Raw genomic sequence first — 19,339 nt, forward strand, 5'->3', positions numbered from 1 at the left:
AGGAATCTTTTGCCCAATGTGGGGCTCAAACCCACGACCCTGAGATCAAGGGTCTCAGGCTTTACCAACTGAGCTAGGGACAGCCACGTTAAAAGCCCTGCTCTGAGTTGCTGTGGCTTCCGCACTCTTTGGAACTTGCAGGAGAAACTTTGCCACAGATCACAGCAATCTACTGGGTGCATGAGGGACAAGCCAATCTCTGAAGTGTTGCCTCTGCAACCCTTTCCTGAACCAAGGGGCCAGGGCTGCATCCACCAGGCAAATGCCCGGTCACTGATATTCCCTGTATTCCGCTTCAGTCCTTTCCGCAAGGGGGAAATGTGTGGTTTTGCTAGCATTGTTGGTTATTATTTTAGGCCTGCTGAGTTTGGTATTTCTGTCGGTGGAGGGAAGCATGCCATCAGGCTCAGAATGGAAGGTTGCCAAGCTGAGCTACAGTTGTGGTCCTCCCCGTTCTCCAGGAATTTCAGCTCCGAGTCTGACTGACTAAGCTCTCCTATGTTTACACCCTACATTGATAGGACAACAGTCTGAAGAGTTGAGTTTTGTGAAAATGTCTCTTCCCTTTTGCCAAAGCCATCTAAATGTCAGTCACTGTCAGTGGGGGGGGGGATACAAGCAGGGACGGGTGAATCAGTCCATTTTGTAGGAATTGGAGAATCTGTCAGTTTCATTTCTTTCAGTTTCTCATTTCTCCAATGTTTAAATTCATTCCTCTGCATTTCTGCAGCAATTTTCTTTTCTTTTCTTTTTTAAAATCCTCCTAAAAATTCTTCATCATTTTAGTGTGACTTTCTCCTAATAAACACATTTTTGTATGTAGTTTTTTTTACTGCACACATTCAATTTCTCCTGATACAATGCATTTTTCTCCTGATACAATGCATTTTTGTACATTTTCTCCCACTAATATATTCTTTTTTTATGCACACTTCCCCCTAAAATTTCCATTTTTGTAAACACTGTTTGATTCGAGAACTGCATTGCAAAATTCAGGTAAATGCAATATGCACATTTTGAATAACTGTTTGCATACATGTTTCAGAATGCTCAGATTAGCTAGATATGCCTTTAAATGCAAGATGAATAAAATCCCCTCCCTCAATCCCTAGAGAAGGGGAAGCTTTTGTGCACCCCAGACAAGGAGTTCACCCTCACACATTGCTAGATTCCTGGAGCATACAAATTGCAGTTGCAGTCCACACTGGAATTTAAAAAAGAAAAAGGCTACAGTCCTAAGCATGCTTGATAGACACCCAAGCATCTTCTTTTAAAATAGACAGAGTTGTTCAGGCTGTGTGCTGCCCACCTGTCTAAGGTTAGCAACAACAACAGCAACAATTTTTTATTTGTCCCCCCACTGACTGGGTTGGCAGCGATGTCAGGCTGCATGATATTCAGGCAAGCTAGCTGTGATGGGTTGTAGCTACCTTAGTTTGATGGTGATGATGAAGAAGAAGAAGAGTTTGGATTTGATTACCCGCCTTTCACTCCCTTTAAGGAGTCTCAAAGCGGCAAACATTCTCCTTTCCCTTCCTCCCCCACAACAAACACTCTGTGAGGTGAGTGGGGCTGAGAGACTTCAAGGAAGTGTGACTGGCCCAAGGTCACCCAGCAGCTGCATGTGGAGGAGCGGAAACGCGAACCCGGTTCCCCAGATTAGGAGACTACCGCTCTTAACCACTACACCACACTGGCTCAACTCTGGTGGAGCAGGAGGCATTGAATGGATGAATGTCAGGAGTAAACAGCATGGGGGCTCCTTTAAGGGACATTTGGGGTGTTGCATCAAGACCCCAGCCCAGTTCAGGGTTGCCCTGTTTGCCACAAACATACCAAAGTTGCAGGTATGACTCACAGTTCAGCTGTAGGCCTGAACTTCCTACCACTTCTAAAATGTTCTTCCACCATGGTTTCTCCCTGACATTTATAAGGGTGTGTGAGTTTCCCCATCTCCTTTTTCTTACCATTGTTACTCGCCACACAATGCAGTGTTTGAATGCCTTAATGATCTTGCTTGTCAGCCCTGGGAAAGCCAGTGATGGCATGATTAGAGAATGAACATTGCAGACCAATAGGTTTTTATTTCCCAAATGGTGTGCTTGTGTGTGTAGGAGAATATTTCTTATACACACAAGAAAATGTGCCGATAACAGCTAACAAATCCCTCTGGCCTGTCGAAATTAGATGAAAAGGCATCATTTCAGAAAAATGGGTTGCACAGGCTGAATCCACTGGTCTGCTGCCACCTTTGCCCTGGTTGGAACCAACAGCTCTTTGGTTCCTCCACTTCTGGAACCCTACATGACTGGGGTTCTAGATCATGTGGGAAGCCACTGTGAGTGGTGGAGGAGCCCCACATCACCCAGTTACATTCCATGAGATGGAGGGCATCAAGAAGGGTGGCAAAAGTGGTGGACCTCAGCACTCTCACCCCCCCCACACACACTTGCATGTGGGGTTTACACATGAGCAGAATGCATGAACAGGACTTAGGTCATTTCAGAACAACTAGAAGGGACAGTGTGTGTGTGTGTGTGTGTGTGTGTGTGTGTGTGTGTGTGTGTAAAGCACACCAACAGAGAGGCTGTCACTCCACCCACCGCCATCATGCTTCCAACCAATTACTTCCAAGGGAATGTAGTTCTTGGCAGGGAAAAATGTTGTCTGCCACTATCATAGCTTAATCCACCTCAAGAGATTGCTATGAGGTTAAAACAGAGACAAACACCTGTATGCTAGACTCCAGAAGAAATCATGGGACACCAATTGATTCTTTTCTTTCTTTTTTTCCTTTAAAGTGTTGATGACATTCTTGAAGCGAATTTTTGGGGGATTGTTCTCCTGGACTGATTGCTGACCAAAATAAACCTACCATAGATCCTTAGAGAGATTCAAGCCAAATATTGTTCCTAACCAGCAATACTTATAACTTGAGAGATCTAATGCAGTCCTAAGGGGCTGATGCTCAGCTGTGATAGCGTTCTGAGATATAAGTCAAGAGAAGGATATTAAAATACAGGGAAGATGTCTCTAAAACACAGTCCTTCAAGACAAACTCTTTGTGGAATTTGCTTGGGGAATTTCTGGCAGCAGCGATCTTCTTTCTTTCTTTTTTTATTTTTAGAAGCCCATACTTAAATTGCAGCAAGAAAACTACACCAGTAATTCTGATAAATGTATTTGCATTTTCTAGGCAAATAATCTGGATTTTCTTTTTTCTTTTTTTTAAATTAAAATGGGAGGTTGCAGAAAATACACATAATTAAACCTCAAAAGAGTTGCTGATGTGTGTTTTCTTTCAGCAACTTTCTCGGGATCCTCCTCCCTTTCTCTGGGAAAAGTGTGGTGCAATAAAAGAATATAATGGAGACAATGATGACTGTGGCTTTGTACTAACCTTCAGGTTCACAGAATTCCGGGTTAACAATGCAAGAGTTCTGATGGCTCCCAAAAAGGAGGAAGGTCATTCCTTTAACATCTGGGACGCAGATGCCTTTGTTCACTATTCCTTCTACAATATCTACCAAAGGAGGGAAATTGTTTAAATGATACATTTATTTATTTTTAATAGCCTTGTCAGTTCAAACAGCCTAGGGATACAACTCAGGAAATTTTAAATAGCTTTCTTCCTATTCCTCTCCCCTCATCCCCATCTCTATGGGGCCTCAGACCCAATGACCACTGCAATTCATCTCACTCCTTTGCATCCTCCCAATGCTACTCAGACCCTCCAGACTTAGTGCACTGCTTTAAATGGATAGTGCACACAGGGGCCTATCACTTTAAACACTCATGTCATTCCCCAGAGAATCACAGGAAACAGTTTGTTAAGGGCGCTGAAAGAGACCCTCTGTTCCCCTCCCAGAGCTAAAATAACCAGGGCTCCCTGCAAGGGACATGGAACTGGGAACTGTAGAACCAGTAAGGGGAATAAGAGGCTCTGCTGTCTCTCAGCTTCTGCCCCCTGCAACTGGGGGAGTCAATAAGGGCCCTTAAACATTACATTGCAATTCATGAGCCATAGTTAGGAATTATCTGTAAAGTGCAATGTAAAACCATGGCTTGGAAAAGGTTTTCATTTACCATGGTTAAATGATACATGTGCGCCAAGCTAACCATGGTTCATGCAGTTTCCATGTCTCTCTGCTTTCTCTTCTCTTTGAGGTGACAAATAGATGGTATACAGCAGATCCAAGTTGAGGTATACAGTAGATGGTTTCTGGGGCTTAGCAAACCATGGTTTCATAGTATTTTTGATATTGTAACCAGAGTTAAGGCCACAACCCTTGGTTAGACCTAATCATCCTGTTTTGTCTCCCCTGGACCCTACTGAAGTATCATTTACTACAAGCTGAGGCATACAGTAGATCAGGCATAGGCAAACTCAGCTGTCCAGATGTTTTTGGCCTACAACTCCCATGATCCCTAGCTAACAGGACCAGTGGTCAGGGATGGTGGGAATTGTAGTCCTAAAACATCTGGAGGGACGAAGTTTGCCTATGCCTGCAGTAAATGGTTTCTGGGGCAGCAGAATGCAGCTTAGCAAACCATGGTTTTACAGTATTTTTTGATATTGTAACCAGAGTTTACACCACAAACCATAGTTAGACCTAATCATCATCCTGTTTTGTCTCCCCTGGACTTACTGGAGTATCATTTACTGAACCTGCATACCCACAAAGAGACTCCTTTATACTCTGTTTTGAGAGGGAGAATTTCCATTTAAAACCATACAGATTTAAAATAATTTTTAAAGAAAAACGGTGCCTGCTTTAATACCACGTCTAGCTTACAGGATTATTCAGAATGGCCCGAGAGTGACAAATACAGAAGAATCTTACTGAATCCTCACCTACAGTTGCAGAGAAGTTAGAGTAGGCAGAATCATTGGTATATACAAAAGTAGAATTATGGGAAGGAAGCACAGTGAAGTTGTGGAATCTTAAAGCTGGGTGGAACGACAAAAGACAAAAAAAAGAGAAAAGCAACACAATGAATAAATGCAAGATGAATATGAATCAGCCAGTCTGTATCTCTCAATGTGGGGAATGAACAGTAAAGTAGTGAAAGCTCCTCCCAGGGGATTGTACCCAGAGTGGGGACAGCGAGCATATTCAGCAGCAGATGGCTTGGTGGGGCAGAACGGCTTACCAGGAGATAGAAGGAGAGGTGGCACAGAGGGTGTTGCGGTGCTAATGTACTGGCAGGCACACTGGATTGGTTCCATTGATGCATTTGCCCTGCACCACCTGCCCTGCTCCCTCGCCCTTTGTGGAGGTAACGCTCCGCTTTGCAAAGGCAAACCTCGCACCAGCCATGCAACAGTATGTCAAGGAGCGTTACGCCTGCTTTCCCTGACCTTCTTGGCTAGGAAACAGGGTATGGTTGGGATCTGACCTAAATGACAAAGCATCTTCCAGGTCCAACCCCTGCCACATAGTGGTGCAGCAATAAAACGGCTGGCATGTTTTCAAAGCTAAGCAGGATCCAGTATGGTTTCAAATTGGATGGGAGACCACATGTTGAGATGCCTGCATTGCAGGGGGTTGGACTAGAGGAGAATTGGGATCCCTTCCAACTCTACAATTCTAGGATTCTATGATCTCTAGATGGGCCTCTAGAATTGCCTGAAACCCCAATTGTCTGCCTATCAGTGCCGACAACACTGAACAAAGTTCTAAAAACTTTAGTGTTCCCCCCAAAAGGCAACCAACACCTCATTTGTGTGGATGGGTGATGCCATTTGGGCTAAATAAGCAATGGCACTCGCAGCCAAGAGAGAGAATGGTATTGGCGCTTGACTCGGGAACTCCCATGTAGATCAGTGGAGGCCAGTTCTCATCAAGACTGGTGAGACTGGAGGACCACGCAAGTAGAGTCAGATTCAATGACAGCCAGAGCCAGTTAAGTCTGCTTTCACTCCCATCCTCTGTTGAGTTCCACAAAGGTAACACCAAGAGCAAGGCAGAGAAGGCTAACAGCCACCAGTGGTACCCTGTGGTCTGGTTGTAAGTAGGGAGACAGGAGGACAAGGGCACAGTGAGGTTGGTGGGGCAGTGCCCCACTGGCACCAATGGACCCAGACTCCACTGATTTCATAGCAAATAGCCATTTAAGTGTTACAGTAAAAATTTTACTTGCTGCTCCACTATTTCCCCCCTACAACACAGAGATACCTTGCATCAAAGTCACCTCCAAAATGTGTGTGTGTGTGTGTGTGTGTGTGTGTGTGTGTATATATATATATATATATATATATATATATATATATATATATGTGTGTGTGTATCACTTCTATCCATCTAATCTATCTATCTATGCATGTATCTAAAAAAAGCCAGTGTGGTGACGCTGGTATCTGCAGAAACAAGCAATTGAGAGATACAGAACTGGATTTACAGCCACACAAAGATTTCAACAAATGAAATGGATTAACATGAAATGCAAGCTTATGACGCTCTGAGGATTGATGAGCGGGAAACATGGAGTGAAAAAACACAACTGCGTGGGACTTATGGCGGATGCGAAGGCTGAGTTGGGTGGGTACAAGTAAATAAAACATGAAAGACTCTTTGGCTACCGAAGGAAGAAATGCATATAATCAGAGAGTGATATCAAAGCAGTGATTTTGCTGCTGCGGCATCCGTGAAAGGAGACCTTCTAGGACAGGGCTAGAGAGCCAGGCGGCCTCCAGATGCTATTGGACTACAGTTCCCATCAGCCCCAAACAGTAAGGTCAATGGTCAGGGATGGCAAGAGCTGTAGCCCAGCAACATCCAGCCAGCCACAGGTTCCCCATCCATGTCCAAGCAGGCTCCCTGCTGTTATGACGTTACACAACCAAAACAATACATATAGCCCCATCTTACTACTGTCCATTCAGTAGTAAAGTCTACTGAGTTCCATGGCACTTGCTCCTGTGTGAGGCGTGTGTAGGTTTTGCAACCTTAGTCCTGGTTCACATATGCATGCTTTGCAGTGTTAGAAACTCAGATATGTAAGCTAGGCGTCAAATGGCTCCTTAAACCAGGGTTACAGTTGCCAAAATGGAATGCCTAGCTGCCAGAGACACAGAGCTTGAAAGTTGTATTTTTCAATATGACTTTTTGGTTCCTGAAATTTGTTATGATTGTGTAGGTAAAATATCACAGATAGAATTCCAAAGAATGTGTTGCTAGTGTGTGGAAACAGTCAAGATCCTCAGGCATGTACCTCCAGATGGTAGAGGTGTCAGTGCCACCTTGACACCTGGGCATCTTCACAAAGTGGCCAATAAAGGTAAAGGGACCCCTGACCATTAGGTCCAGTCATGACCGACTCTAGGGTTGCGGCACTCATCTCGCTTTACTGGCCAAGGGAGCCAGCGTACAGCTTCCGGGTCATGTGGCCAGCATGACTAAGCCGCTTCTGGCGAACCAGAGCAGCGCACGGAAACGCCGTTTACCTTCCCGCCGGAGCGGTACCTATTTATCTACTTGCACTTTGAGGTGCTTTTGAACTACTAGGTTGGCAGGAGCAGGGACTGAGCAACGGGAGCTCATCCCGTCATGGGGATTCGAACCACTGACCTTCTGATCGGCAAGTCCTAGGCTCTGTGGTTTAACCCACAGAGCCACCCGCATCCCGCCAAAAGTGGCCAATAGCCAGGTGCAAAATGCACCTGGCGCCAAGCGAATTTCAGACACTGTATGCTCATTGTTCATTGGACCAAGAAGTAACTTGTTGCATGTCTGAATGAGCCATCACAGAGTATCAGTTGCTATAAAGAAAAGTTTTAGATCATGGGAAGTTGTCACAGAATCAACACATTTCATTGGAGAGGGTGAGGGTACCTATTCATTTATTCGCCTGCCACCTTTAAGGTTCAGTCTTAGTGGGAGATGAAGTGGTCAAAGGACTTCTGAACTGTACCACTTCATGTGGTGGTGGTGGTGGTGAGAGACAACTGAACACTACACATGGTATGTGTTGGGTGAACAACTCAACACAGAAAACTAGCATGTCCTGAGAAGAGGTTTAGAACAGGACACACTTCTCCCTGACATGCATCTTTTTATGAGCATTCAGCCCACACATGCACCCTGAAGTCAAAAGTGGTTCTGTCCAAGCCTCCCTCATTGCTATTTCTGCTTCTGTGGACCAGCCTAAACGCTGGATAAATCTCATGATGGGGTACCAAGTCAAGTGCGATTCCCATGCATTTGTGAACCAGCCTGGGGTGCTTACGTTCCTATCCAAACACGAACCACAGGGAGCATCATCAGAAGGGAAAAGGCATGCTTTGTGCCTATATTTACATAACACACACAAAAATCCAACTACAGTCCCCAAACACAAATGAGTTTCAGTGCAGGATCTAAAGGACAGCATGAACAAAAGCCTGAAGACCACTTTCAGACGTGGGGCAAACATGCATTACCCCACAGAGACACACACACCCAATACCCCAAAACTGTGTTAATAGTGCATAGCTTTATCCCATGTGGTTTCCACGTGATGGAGGCACCACTTGGTATTGCGCTAATTTTTAAGCACACACAACACAGCTGGTTATCATTGCCCCTCCGAACCCATCATCAATGTTTCAGTTTGGCTCATGAGGTTGCCCACCCACCAATATTGTCTTTGAAAGCATGGTGCTGTGTGGGTCACCAGCCCGCCTCTTTCCCCACCAAAGATCAATGGCGTCTGTGGTTTGAAATGCCAACAGAAAAGGTCATTTGGGTCCAAAACATTTGCTGGGCCAATCGACAAACACAAGTGGGTACCCCACAAAGCCAGTGTTTCTCAACCTTGCTTTCTTACACTCTGAATTTCATAAAGATTTAAGTCAATCTAAAGGGAGTGGGGAATCACCGTTCTTCGATCTACCTCCATTTGCATCTCGCAACTCGTGGATTCCTTCCACAGCCCCCAGAGGCCAATAGTGCGATGCTTGGGCCAGGACATCAAAACCTGTCAAGAAAACACAATGTCAAGGACTGCTTTGAAGATGTCTTCCACAGGGATGCAGGGAGTGTCTTATACAAAGTCTGACCATTGAGTTCATCTAGTTCAAGTATCGTCTACACTGACCGTCAGCAGCTTCCCAGGATTTAAGGCAGTGTGGTAGAGTGGTTAGAATGTCAGACTGAAACCTGGGAAACCAGGGTTCAAATCCGCCACTCCAGCCTTGAAGCTCACTGAGTGACCATTGGCCAACCCCTGTCTCTCAGCCTAACCTACCCCACAGGGTTGTTGTGGGGCAAAGTGGGGAGAGGGAGAGCCACCTGTGCCACCTTGAGCTCCTTGGAAGAAAGGTGGAAAATAAATAAACAAACCCTATCTGGAGACACCAAGATTTGAACCTGGGACCTTCTGCATTTAAAGCAGATGTTCTGCCACTGAGCTACAACCCATCTCTTGAGCATAATGGGAATAGGATCAACTCCTCTCCAGCAAATGAAGCAACCACATATTGGTTCCCTTATTATTATTTTCCATTTCATTTCATTTATTTAATTTGTGATTCACTTCCCACGAGGCACCTCAAAGTGATTTACAGTGTACTAAAAAACATATGCAAAGCGTTTGAATAGATAAAAACCAATTAAAAGCTAATTATAGAGATGAGAACTTTTTTAAAAAAAAAAAAAGCAACATCAATAACGCACATATAGTCAATTCAAATCCATTGCAGGTACCAGCTCAGATTACTGAACAAACCAAAAATCTCTACTCAGAAGGCATAGAAAGAGGAAAGTCTTCATTGAGTCGTGAAATGAGGCAGACGGTGCAGTGTAGTAGTTAGAATATTGCAGTAGGACCTGGGAGATTGGGGTTCAAATCCCCACCCAGCCATGTAGTGGTGACCATTGCTTTTCAGCCTAACCAACCTCACAGGGTTGTTGTGGAGTTTAAATGGCAAGGGGTAGACCTGTGTCAGCCAACTTGAGACACTTGGGGGAAAGGGGAAGTATAAATTAACAATACTGATATGCAATGGGAAGGAGTTTTCAAGGGTAGGTGCTGCCACACTATGTATTTATGTTTGTTTCATTCAATGAGTCTACTCTGAGTAAGACTAGCACTGCATGCAATCCCATGGGGGGGGTTAGATGTGGAAGAAAGGCCTCAATCTGCAAAGAAACATCTGGAAAAGCAAACATTTAACAATTCCACCATTCTGCACGCACGTGCACACGCAGAGAGAGAACATCTGTGGGTTTTTGTTTTCTACTTTCTGCTTCCTACCAGCAAATAAATAAGCCCCGCAGCTAATCAGTAATGCTGAGTTTCCTTAAGTGCTTTATTCAGCTGCAGATGGTCATCTGCACTGAGATCGAAGTGCACAAGCTAACAAAGATCAAGCCCTCCAAGGGCTTTTGCTTCCCAGTGACAACATAGCTGCAGAATACCAACTTAAGAAGAGTCTGAATCAGGCCAGGGGCCCATCTAGTCCGGCATGCTGTTGCTGCAGTGCCCAGCCAAATGCCCTTGGGAAGCCCACTGTGCTGGGCCCGGGGGTTAACCCAAGCAATGCAGTCCGGGTCCGGTCCCGAATCCAAGGATTCCACAAGGAGTCAGTCCGCCAGGCCCAGGCAGGAAACCAGGCTAGGTTGGGCACAGGGTCTTAGGCAGGTTCTAGCAAACAGCAATGTTGCTCCCGCAACCTGGAGCAGGGTCTGACAGCCTTTTATCTTTGTTGGGTTAACAGCCGGTCCTGATCCCCCGGTGACTCACCTCCCTGTCTCGCCCGAAGGCGAGCACTCCTCCTGCGAGTACTCAGGTCTCTCCTCCTCTCAGACCTTAGTCTCTGCAGCTTGGAAGATGTCGGTGGATTACTAGACCCAGGGGCCACCTCAGCCTCCCCCGAGTGGAGCAGCTGTAAGTGATTGCCCAGCTGAAGGCAACGAGGTAATCCCCGCATCTGGAGCCAGGGCAGGCTCAGGCCCCTGACTCAGCCCAGCTGGTGTTTGTTTCAGGGGAACCTGTGCAGACTGGGGCTCTTCAGAATAAGGCCCTAGACTTGGTCCAGATGCCACCTGAGGCAAAGGATCTGGTGCGGACTGAGACCCCTCTGGTTCCAAGACCGAGCCCAAGTCCCAGGCCATCACACCCACAAGTGGGAAATGAGTACAACAGCACTGGCATTCAGAGCCATGTTGCCTCTGACAACAGACATAAGCCCATCATGGCTAGTAGGCCTTGGTTGGTCATCCCATGCTGGAGGATGAAATGATGGTTCAGGTGGCCCAGCGTGGGGAAGAGGCATAGATGAAGGCAGGGATTGGTGTCTATATAGCACAAGAAGACATTTTAAAGTGTTGGCCCTAGCAAGCAGGGAGGGGGCTTACTTGGGACCCGCTTCAGGCAGCCTGAAACCTTGGGTCAGTTCTGCTCAGACAACTTCCCCTCCTCGAATGCTATCACACATTCACCCGTAGCCAGAAGCACTTTGTGAGCTTGAGGGGTGGGGGGTGGATTCTGATTCTACAGTATCTTCCTGCAAGTGTTAAAGGCCCACAATACCAGTTCAAAGTGCTTTTGTAGAAATGAGACCCGCTTTAATAAATAGCGCGGATTGAAATTGGTAAAGGAAGATCTATTCAGCTGGAATCTCCCTGGGGACTGTGCATACACATCATTTCCTCCTCTTTCATTCTGAAGAAACAAACGGAGGTTATCTACTGCAGGGGGAAATGTCCTAGGAGTTTATTTAGCCCCGGCAGTGTGACTGGCAAAGTTGGAACTAAAATAGCAAGTTTGATCACTGCCAGAGGTCCAGGACTTCTGGGGCTAAAGTACCACTTACTAGTTAAAGGCTTGCTGTTAGGGAAACTGGGTGTGCTTGGAACAATGGGTTGTATCAACTGTAGGGCCAAGTTAAAGTCACTTAGTGGGATATCTATTCCGTTGGCGAAATGTTTTACTCCAGTAGACCACTACTGTTGCACAAGCGCTGGTAACTTGGTTTCTCAATAGACTCTGCAATCTGGTGCATGGCATGTGTCAGGGAATTGCCATTGGAGCCAGAGGCAGAGGGAAGGCTCCAGAGGGATGCCGGAGAGGGTCCCAGTAGGGAGAGAGGCAGCCCATCTGCTGGGGAAGGAAATCAGCATAACACCGGGGGAAAAGGGGGGCAGATGGGGGAATCGGAGAGGAGGCTCCAGGACTCTTTGCCAGAGACCAGCGGGGAGAGCACGCAGGGAGAGTAGGAGGAGACTTGGCGTCAAAGAACTTCTTTGCTGGAAGAAGTTCAAGAAACGCCCACTGACGGATTCTGCCAGTGACTGAGACAGCCACGGGTGTGAGGCTGTCCAGACAGAAAGGGTTCAACCAGGTTACCTAGCCAGGAGTGGCAGCAACTTACGCACGAGCAACCCCATATAACCATTACAGCATGTTTCCGCTGGTGCAACTACTGCATTTGATTCCTCCATGGTGCAAACTTAAAGCATACCTATCTGCAAGCACATACTCATCTTTGCCACTGGGGGCACAATATTTGCCTGGGCCCGGGCAACCCATGCTATGCCACTGCCAGCCACCAGGGCTTATAGTGTGGCTCTCCAGGGATTCAGAGCAGCAGTCTTTCCCAGCGATCGAACCTGGCACCTTCTTCATCCAAGGCAGATGCTCTGCCACTGAGCTATGGCCCTGCCCCTGAACCGATCTTCACTTCTGCCTCCTGGCTTGTTCTCTGGTCCCAACTACTGGCTTGCCCCATTGCCCCTGATTCCTGGCTCCTCAGTCACCCGACTGTTGCTCACAGGGCAGTCCTAACAAAGAGACTTTTGCTGCCCTGCCCAGAAATGCTAAGAACTGAAGCTGGGACAGTTGGAGGGCAAATCATGTGCTGTAACAACAAGAAGCAATACCTCATGATAACCGTTTGCTCTACCACCAAGTGGGGGGGGGGGAGAGAATTTCCATTTGGTTTGCATTAAAATTCTGCCTAATTCACACTTCCACAAACCACAACCCAAAATAACTTTAAAATATTCTTGCTGACTAGGCCTCGATGATGTTGAAAGGGAGGAGCAGGCATAGCCTTACCCATAGAGGCTAGTGGCACAGGGCGCCAGGGCTCCAAGTTGTGGAGGGCACCAAGGAAGAGGTGGAGGCTGGACGCAGTGCCTCCCAGCATCAGCTCGCTGCCCTCACCCGCCTCCGCCATGCCGTGCCAAAGCAGCGCATCTCCCAAAGCCTCCGCCTGCCATGGCCACCACAGCATGGAGCGGCCAGCTGAGCTGGGAGCCGCTGCATCCAGCCTCCGCCTCTTCTCCACCGGAGGAGCTGCCCTCCAGCCGCTGCCCGTCTCCTCCAGCCCTGCAAAGCTGGGCACATCGCCGGCAGCGCCGTCCCCCCTTAAAAAGGTCAGCAACTCTGGGAAACGGGGGGGGGGAGGGATCTTTGCGCCACGGTGCCAGATATGCTTAAGACGGCCCTGGGAGCAAGCTGCCTCACCCCCGGCCTGCAAGGTGCTGGGGTGAAACCATCACAGTTTGGAGCTAGGGCAGTTTCACCCAGGTGCCCACAGCACTAGGGACAAGGCAGCTAGCTCCTCCTGCCCTTCTTCGCTGAGGAGCCCCCTGCCCACGCAGACAGCTGAGGGAGGAACAAGCTATACTGGCCCTGGCCGATGTAACTTGTTCTTCCCTCAGCAGTATGAGGGCCAACGTGTGATGGCGGTTTCACCTGGTGGTATATTGCAGGTGAAACCGCTACTGTGCCCCTTCTTCCACCAGCGCCTGGCTGCAGCTGGTTTCTGCTTCGGCACGCTGGGCACTGGTGGCAGAGGGACTCAGGAGTGGTGGTGGTTTCACCCAGGATATACTGGCCCTTATACCAGTCCTTGGCAAAGTATCGATACCCCACCCAGGCCTATTGCTGATCCAAGTATTTTATGCCGACCTTGACATTATCAGTTGTGAGGATATGCAACTGTTTTTAAATGTTCTGGGGTGTTCATAATGTTCTGAAATGTTTTTAGCTTCTTTTAATTTTATTGTTTTAACACTGGGGGGTTTTCGCCGCCACAGAGACAAAGAGTGGGTTAGAAATTCAATAAGCAGCAATAACAGTGATAAACATCTCATACTTGATGTGGAAATATGGGAAACGGAACGTAAGATCAGACAAATGAGAAACTGAAACGGACAAACTCATCCATCCTAAGCTGCGGCCCATCCACATTGTGTGGAAGGAGTGCAACCCTGCAAAATGGATTTTATGAGAGTTAGGTGGCACAACTGAACGGTGGAATTTGATTTAATACTTTGTTCTGCAGTGTAAGCATTCAAGCCACACAATTGTTAAATCAACAAGTCTATTTGAAATCCTGTGTCTGTTTTTTTTTTCTTTCTTTTTTTTAAGTCAAAGCAATACAAATAAAATATTCGGCGTGAAACACTGCCTGTGAAGAATCAGGAAGGATGAGCAGACCCAGCGCTAAAGAAACAGACTGCTGCTCACTAATACCCATATATAATCTGGAAACAGAATCTTTCTTATGAAAGAATAGAAGTGAACCTATTCCAGTTGTATATTTTGTTTGCATGCCCTGGCACTCTCCCAGGTCCCTGGAGGAAAGCGAGGGAAAGAAAAGGGCATGTGAGGGTGGAGGGACGTGGGGGGGGGGGTAGTAATCAAGTTGTGAAGTTTCATGACTTGCAGCCCATGATCTGCAACGAACACATTGTCCAAACATTCCAGAAACCTTGTAAAAATTCAGATCACCACTTGAAATAAAACAGAAGCCATTTTTCATGGGTGTTTCGAACCCTGTGCCTCATAAATGGCAGAACCTATGAGGTAGTGAAAGGTGGAGGGTGGGGTCCCTGTCTCTCTTTGTCTCCCCAATGCCCCCAACCCTTCTTTCTCTAGCCAGCTGGGCCCAGGAGGGAGGTGGTTTGCTTCCCCCGCTAGAGGAATGGATGGCAGCTGGTTACATAACTGTGAGAAAGTAAATAAATATCACACCATGCTTTTAAAGCACATGGGTGCTCCCAAATAGTCCTGGGATCTGTAGCATGTTAAGGGTGTCAGGAACTATAGCCCTGTGAGGGAAAACTACAGCTCCCAGGATTCTTGGGGGGGAAGCCATGTGTTTTAAGGCCACATCTGCACAATACTTTTAAAGCACTATTATGCAGTTATTAACAGTTACAACTCCCTCCCAAGAATCCTTGGATCTGTAGTTTGTTAACAGAGCTGAGAGTTCCCCTCAGAGCTACAGTTCCAGGAATTCCCTAGAAAGGCGGTTTGGTGGTTAAACTACTCTAGGAACTGAAGCTCTGTTGGGAGGAACAGGGGTCTCCTAACAATTATCAGCACCCTTAAGAAACCACAGTTTTCAGGATTCTTTTCAGGAATCCGTAACTGTTTAAAGTGGGGTGATACCGCTTCAAAGGTATAGTGCAGATGGGACCAAAGTCAAGGATACCACTGGGATCGGAGACTAAACATGCTCCTTTGCTTTTGGAGACCCCAAATCCTTTGGAGATAGGAGGGCAGACTCGTGCCACCACCACCACAAAAGCACACCAAACCTTTTCATTTTTACCCAATAGAACAGAATGGGAGCCATTGAGAATCAAGTCTGTTTCAGGAACCAAGAATTTTTATTTTAAAAAATTACAGTTAGACCCATCTGGCTTTTATAGGTGTCAGGAAATATCATCTGATCCACTCTGGCATATCACTGCAAATAAACATCCTTGGCTCATTTGCTAATAAGGTAAAATGTAGGTAAATGACCACTGGATGGTTAAGTCCAGTCAAAGGCAACTATGGGGTTGCGGCGCTCACCTCGCTTTCAGGCCGAGGGAGCCGGCGTTTGTCCACAGACAGGTCATGTGGCCAGCAGGACTAAACTGCTTCTGGTGCAACAGCAGACCGTGACAGAAACCAGAGTGCACAGGAACACCATTTACCTTCCCACTGCAGCAGTACCTATTTATCTACTTGCACTGGTGTGCTTTCGAACTGCTAGGTTGGCAGGAGTTGGGAAAGAGCAACAGGAGCTCACCCCATTGAGAGGATTTGAACCCCCGAACATCTGATCGGCAAGCCCAAGAGGCTCAGTGGTTTAGACCACTGTGCCACCCGCATGCCTGTTTGCTAAGACAACCTGCACTTGTTGCATAATAGCAATTCCCATCATGTCCCTTTAACAATGATCTCACGATGTCATTTTGAGGATGTCATGGGGGGGGGCTTCCACTGAGAGAAGTGGAGTGGAAACCAAGCCTTACAAGGAATGCTTGAGGGAGCTGGGTATGTTTAGCCTGGAGAAGAGGAGATGTGAAGGCCATCTTCATATTTCTAAAGGCTGTCACATGGAGGATGAAGCAAGCTTGTTTTCTGCTGCCCCGGAGTGTAAGGCCCAAACCAGTGGATTCAAATTACAGGAAAGGAGATTCCAACTAAACATTAGGGGAAACTTCCCAGTGGTAAGAGCTATTTGACAGTGAAACAAACTACCTCAGACGGTGATGGACTTTTCTTTTTGGAGGATTTTAAAGAGAGGTTGAGTGGCCATCTGTCAAGGATAACTTCAGCAGTGATTCCTGCATTACAGAGGGTTGGTGTCCCTTCCAACTTTGCAATTCTATGAGTCTAAGTTCCACCGACAGTCATTTTGAAAAGAGAGAAGGAAAGGAATGCTGTCACTGCTGCAGCAAATCAATAAGCCCCCTCAAAGCCTGCAAATAATGTCTAACATTACCATTAACTCCCTTCAAATTTGTCACGTACAAATTAAGAGACATTTTCTTACGGTGATCCCTAGCCATGTCCTGGGATCATGCTAATAATGAAATGTGTTGATGGTGGCATGGGTACTAGCCAATATATACCCAACAACACAACCTTTTTAAAAGAAAAACAGAAAGAAAATCAATAGAATTGAGCTGCCTAGTGACAGGAACCGCAGCAATATTAAACCATCTTTACCGTTCTTTTTTTAAAATTACATTTCACTGAGAAGGAACTTGCAGCAATCAGGAGAGAAGTAGCCTATTCAGGAAAGGTCTTATGGAATGTGCATTTTTAAAGGACCATTTGAAAGGCAAAGGCAGTCCTTGCTTCACTGATTTTTTTTCATTCTCCTAAAGGAGACCAACCACTCTACATTTTAAGCCTACCGTTTAAGGACCATCCTTCAGCTCATTAATTTTGATGTAGGAGTAAAGAAAGAGTAAGTATGGAGCAGGATTAAAGCAGCAGCAACGGAGTCAACCTCTTCTCTTTCTTTGCAGGATAATACATCCTGAAGAAATACAGTTGTTAATTAAAAGGAAAGAAAGAAAAAAGAAATGGGCATCAAAGCTCCTGTGGAGACTCTGAAAAGATTTGTATCAGGAAACGGCCTAATGCTTGGCCTGGACTTTCCAAGTCTATAAAACATGTGGCACTTACAGTATCCATCCCAGCCACAAAAAGCAGATGTTATTTGCGTGAACAGATCTGGAGAGGTTTTTAACAGTGAGCTGCAAACCAGGCTGAGCTTCAGAGCAACCATAATAGCAGCAGAGCGTGAAGCAAGTCTCCAGCATCTCTGAAACCGCAACCGAGATCATTGCAAGTGGGATTGTGCGTATGGTTCCCAGTTCATTAAGGAGCCTGCTCACTGGGGCAAGATGGAACAGAGCTCTACCACTATCTTTTCCCCTGCACCCCAAAACCTACAACTCTACCTCAGTGGTCCTATGCCCCACAATCATATTCATAAACTTATAATTCAAGAAAGTCTCCCAAGTCTTTTCTGTGCCTCCTCTCTGTTGTCCAATCACAGCCAATCACAAACATCACCATGGCCAGCAGGTCTCACTCTTCACCTGCCTCTGGGGTGGGGAGAGTTGGAACTCAGCTTAACCTATCTCACAGGAGTGAATTCAGGTAGATGCTGTACAATTGTACTACAGTGTGTCTGGAGTGCATGCAGGAGCCAGGCCCTGTGGCCGGTAGGGCTTTGCAGGACAGGGGCTTTCCTAAGTTTGTTCTGAAGAGGCAAGGCGCGGTCGCACAGGTGAGGCCAATTGGTAACTCACAGCACCTGGTGGCAAGAGCCGGGAAGGGATATAAGGTCAGCATTTCCCTTTGGCTCTTTGCCACAGCAACACGCTTCCTGCCTTGCTGTGTTTGGCTTCTTGATTCCTTGCTTCCTGACCCTCGGACTCTTGGCGTCTGGACCCCCAGCTCTCTGACCCTTGGCTTCTGGACTCCTGGCTTCTGGACTCTTGTTCCTGCTCCCACCCCGCCATCTGGCCCGGTCCTGATGTCCTCTGCCAGGACTTTGACCTCCCATAAAACGGACCGTGACACAGTGGAAAATCGTGTTACGGACAGGATCCGTTCTGGAGGCCCGTCTGTAACACAGAACTGACACAAGCCAAAGGGCTATGTCTGCGCATGCACACGGTGCGATTTAACGCGTCTGCACATGCGTGAGTGGCGAAACCCGGAAGTAACCCATTCCAGTACTTCCGGGTTGCCGTGGGAGGCAACACAAAAACACGTAACCTGAAGCGGATGCAACATGAGGTATAACTGTACTGTGTTGCTTAAGTGTCTACAGCACCAGGTCCAGGGGTCAGCTGGTGGGGAAGGAAAGAAGGTAGACATTGCTTCTCGTTCCTGCTCTGTCCACAGATGCTGTCATCCAGCCCACTGCTCAGCTTTCTGCAACTGATCAAGGGCTCCAGGTGTGCCACACTGGGAGCGGGAGTGAGAAATGGATGGCAGAAACTGCACCAGGGGATTCTAACGTATAGAAATGTTCTTCAGCTCTAAATTGGGGGAGCTTAGTTCTGTTTGTGTCTGTGTTGTGCATAGAATGTTTTCGTATTTTTAAGGCAAGTTTCTAATCCTCGTGGCTGCGATAATATAGATTAACTGCCCTATGAAATCTCAGAAGGGTGCCTGATTAAGATTTATAGTATCGAAGGGTGGAGTGTCCTGAGTGTCAGGATGAGCAAAGATGTTGGTTTCTCACATTTCCTCATTTTTCCAATCTTAAACTCTGCTCTTCACATTTCCACATCACTTTGCAATTTTCTTAATTCAGAAAGCCATTATGAAAATTCATCAGCATTTTAGTGTGCGCTTCTCCTTATGTACGCATTTTAAATGCAATCTTGCCTAATATACACATTTTTTTGGAAGCAATGTTCCAGAATATATGCATCTTTTTGTGTCATTTTCACTAAGATACGAACTTTCATGCACACTTTGCATTTTGCACACATTATTTGACTGGCGAACCACATTGAAAAATTGAGAAAAGTGCAATTTTCAAAGGATGGCTGTGTGTTCCTGTGTTGCCTCGCAAACTGCAAATTAGGTAGGTTTG

The 19,339-nt window shown here is 46.6% G+C and overlaps 1 protein-coding gene across 2 annotated transcripts in view; it reads right to left on the reverse strand.

The window, feature by feature from the left end:
* The window catches only part of ADGRD1 (adhesion G protein-coupled receptor D1), a 276,194-nt gene that overhangs the window by 251,273 nt on the left and 5,582 nt on the right, over positions 1 to 19,339 (reverse strand). The window contains exons 3-5 of one of the 2 annotated variants that reach the window (XM_083717091.1): positions 8,875 to 8,958; positions 4,856 to 4,951; positions 3,401 to 3,523 (exon numbers count right to left, since the gene is read on the reverse strand). In XM_083717091.1, coding sequence (XP_083573217.1) covers positions 3,401 to 3,523; positions 4,856 to 4,951; positions 8,875 to 8,958 — 303 coding nt within the window. The remainder of the gene's footprint in view (positions 1 to 3,400; positions 3,524 to 4,855; positions 4,952 to 8,874; positions 8,959 to 19,339) is intronic. The other variant, XM_083717092.1, reaches the window with a different exon arrangement.

Source organism: Podarcis gaigeae, assembly GCF_964106915.1.
Source record: "Podarcis gaigeae genome assembly, chromosome: 16".
In the NCBI taxonomy this organism is placed as follows: domain Eukaryota; kingdom Metazoa; phylum Chordata; class Lepidosauria; order Squamata; family Lacertidae; genus Podarcis; species Podarcis gaigeae.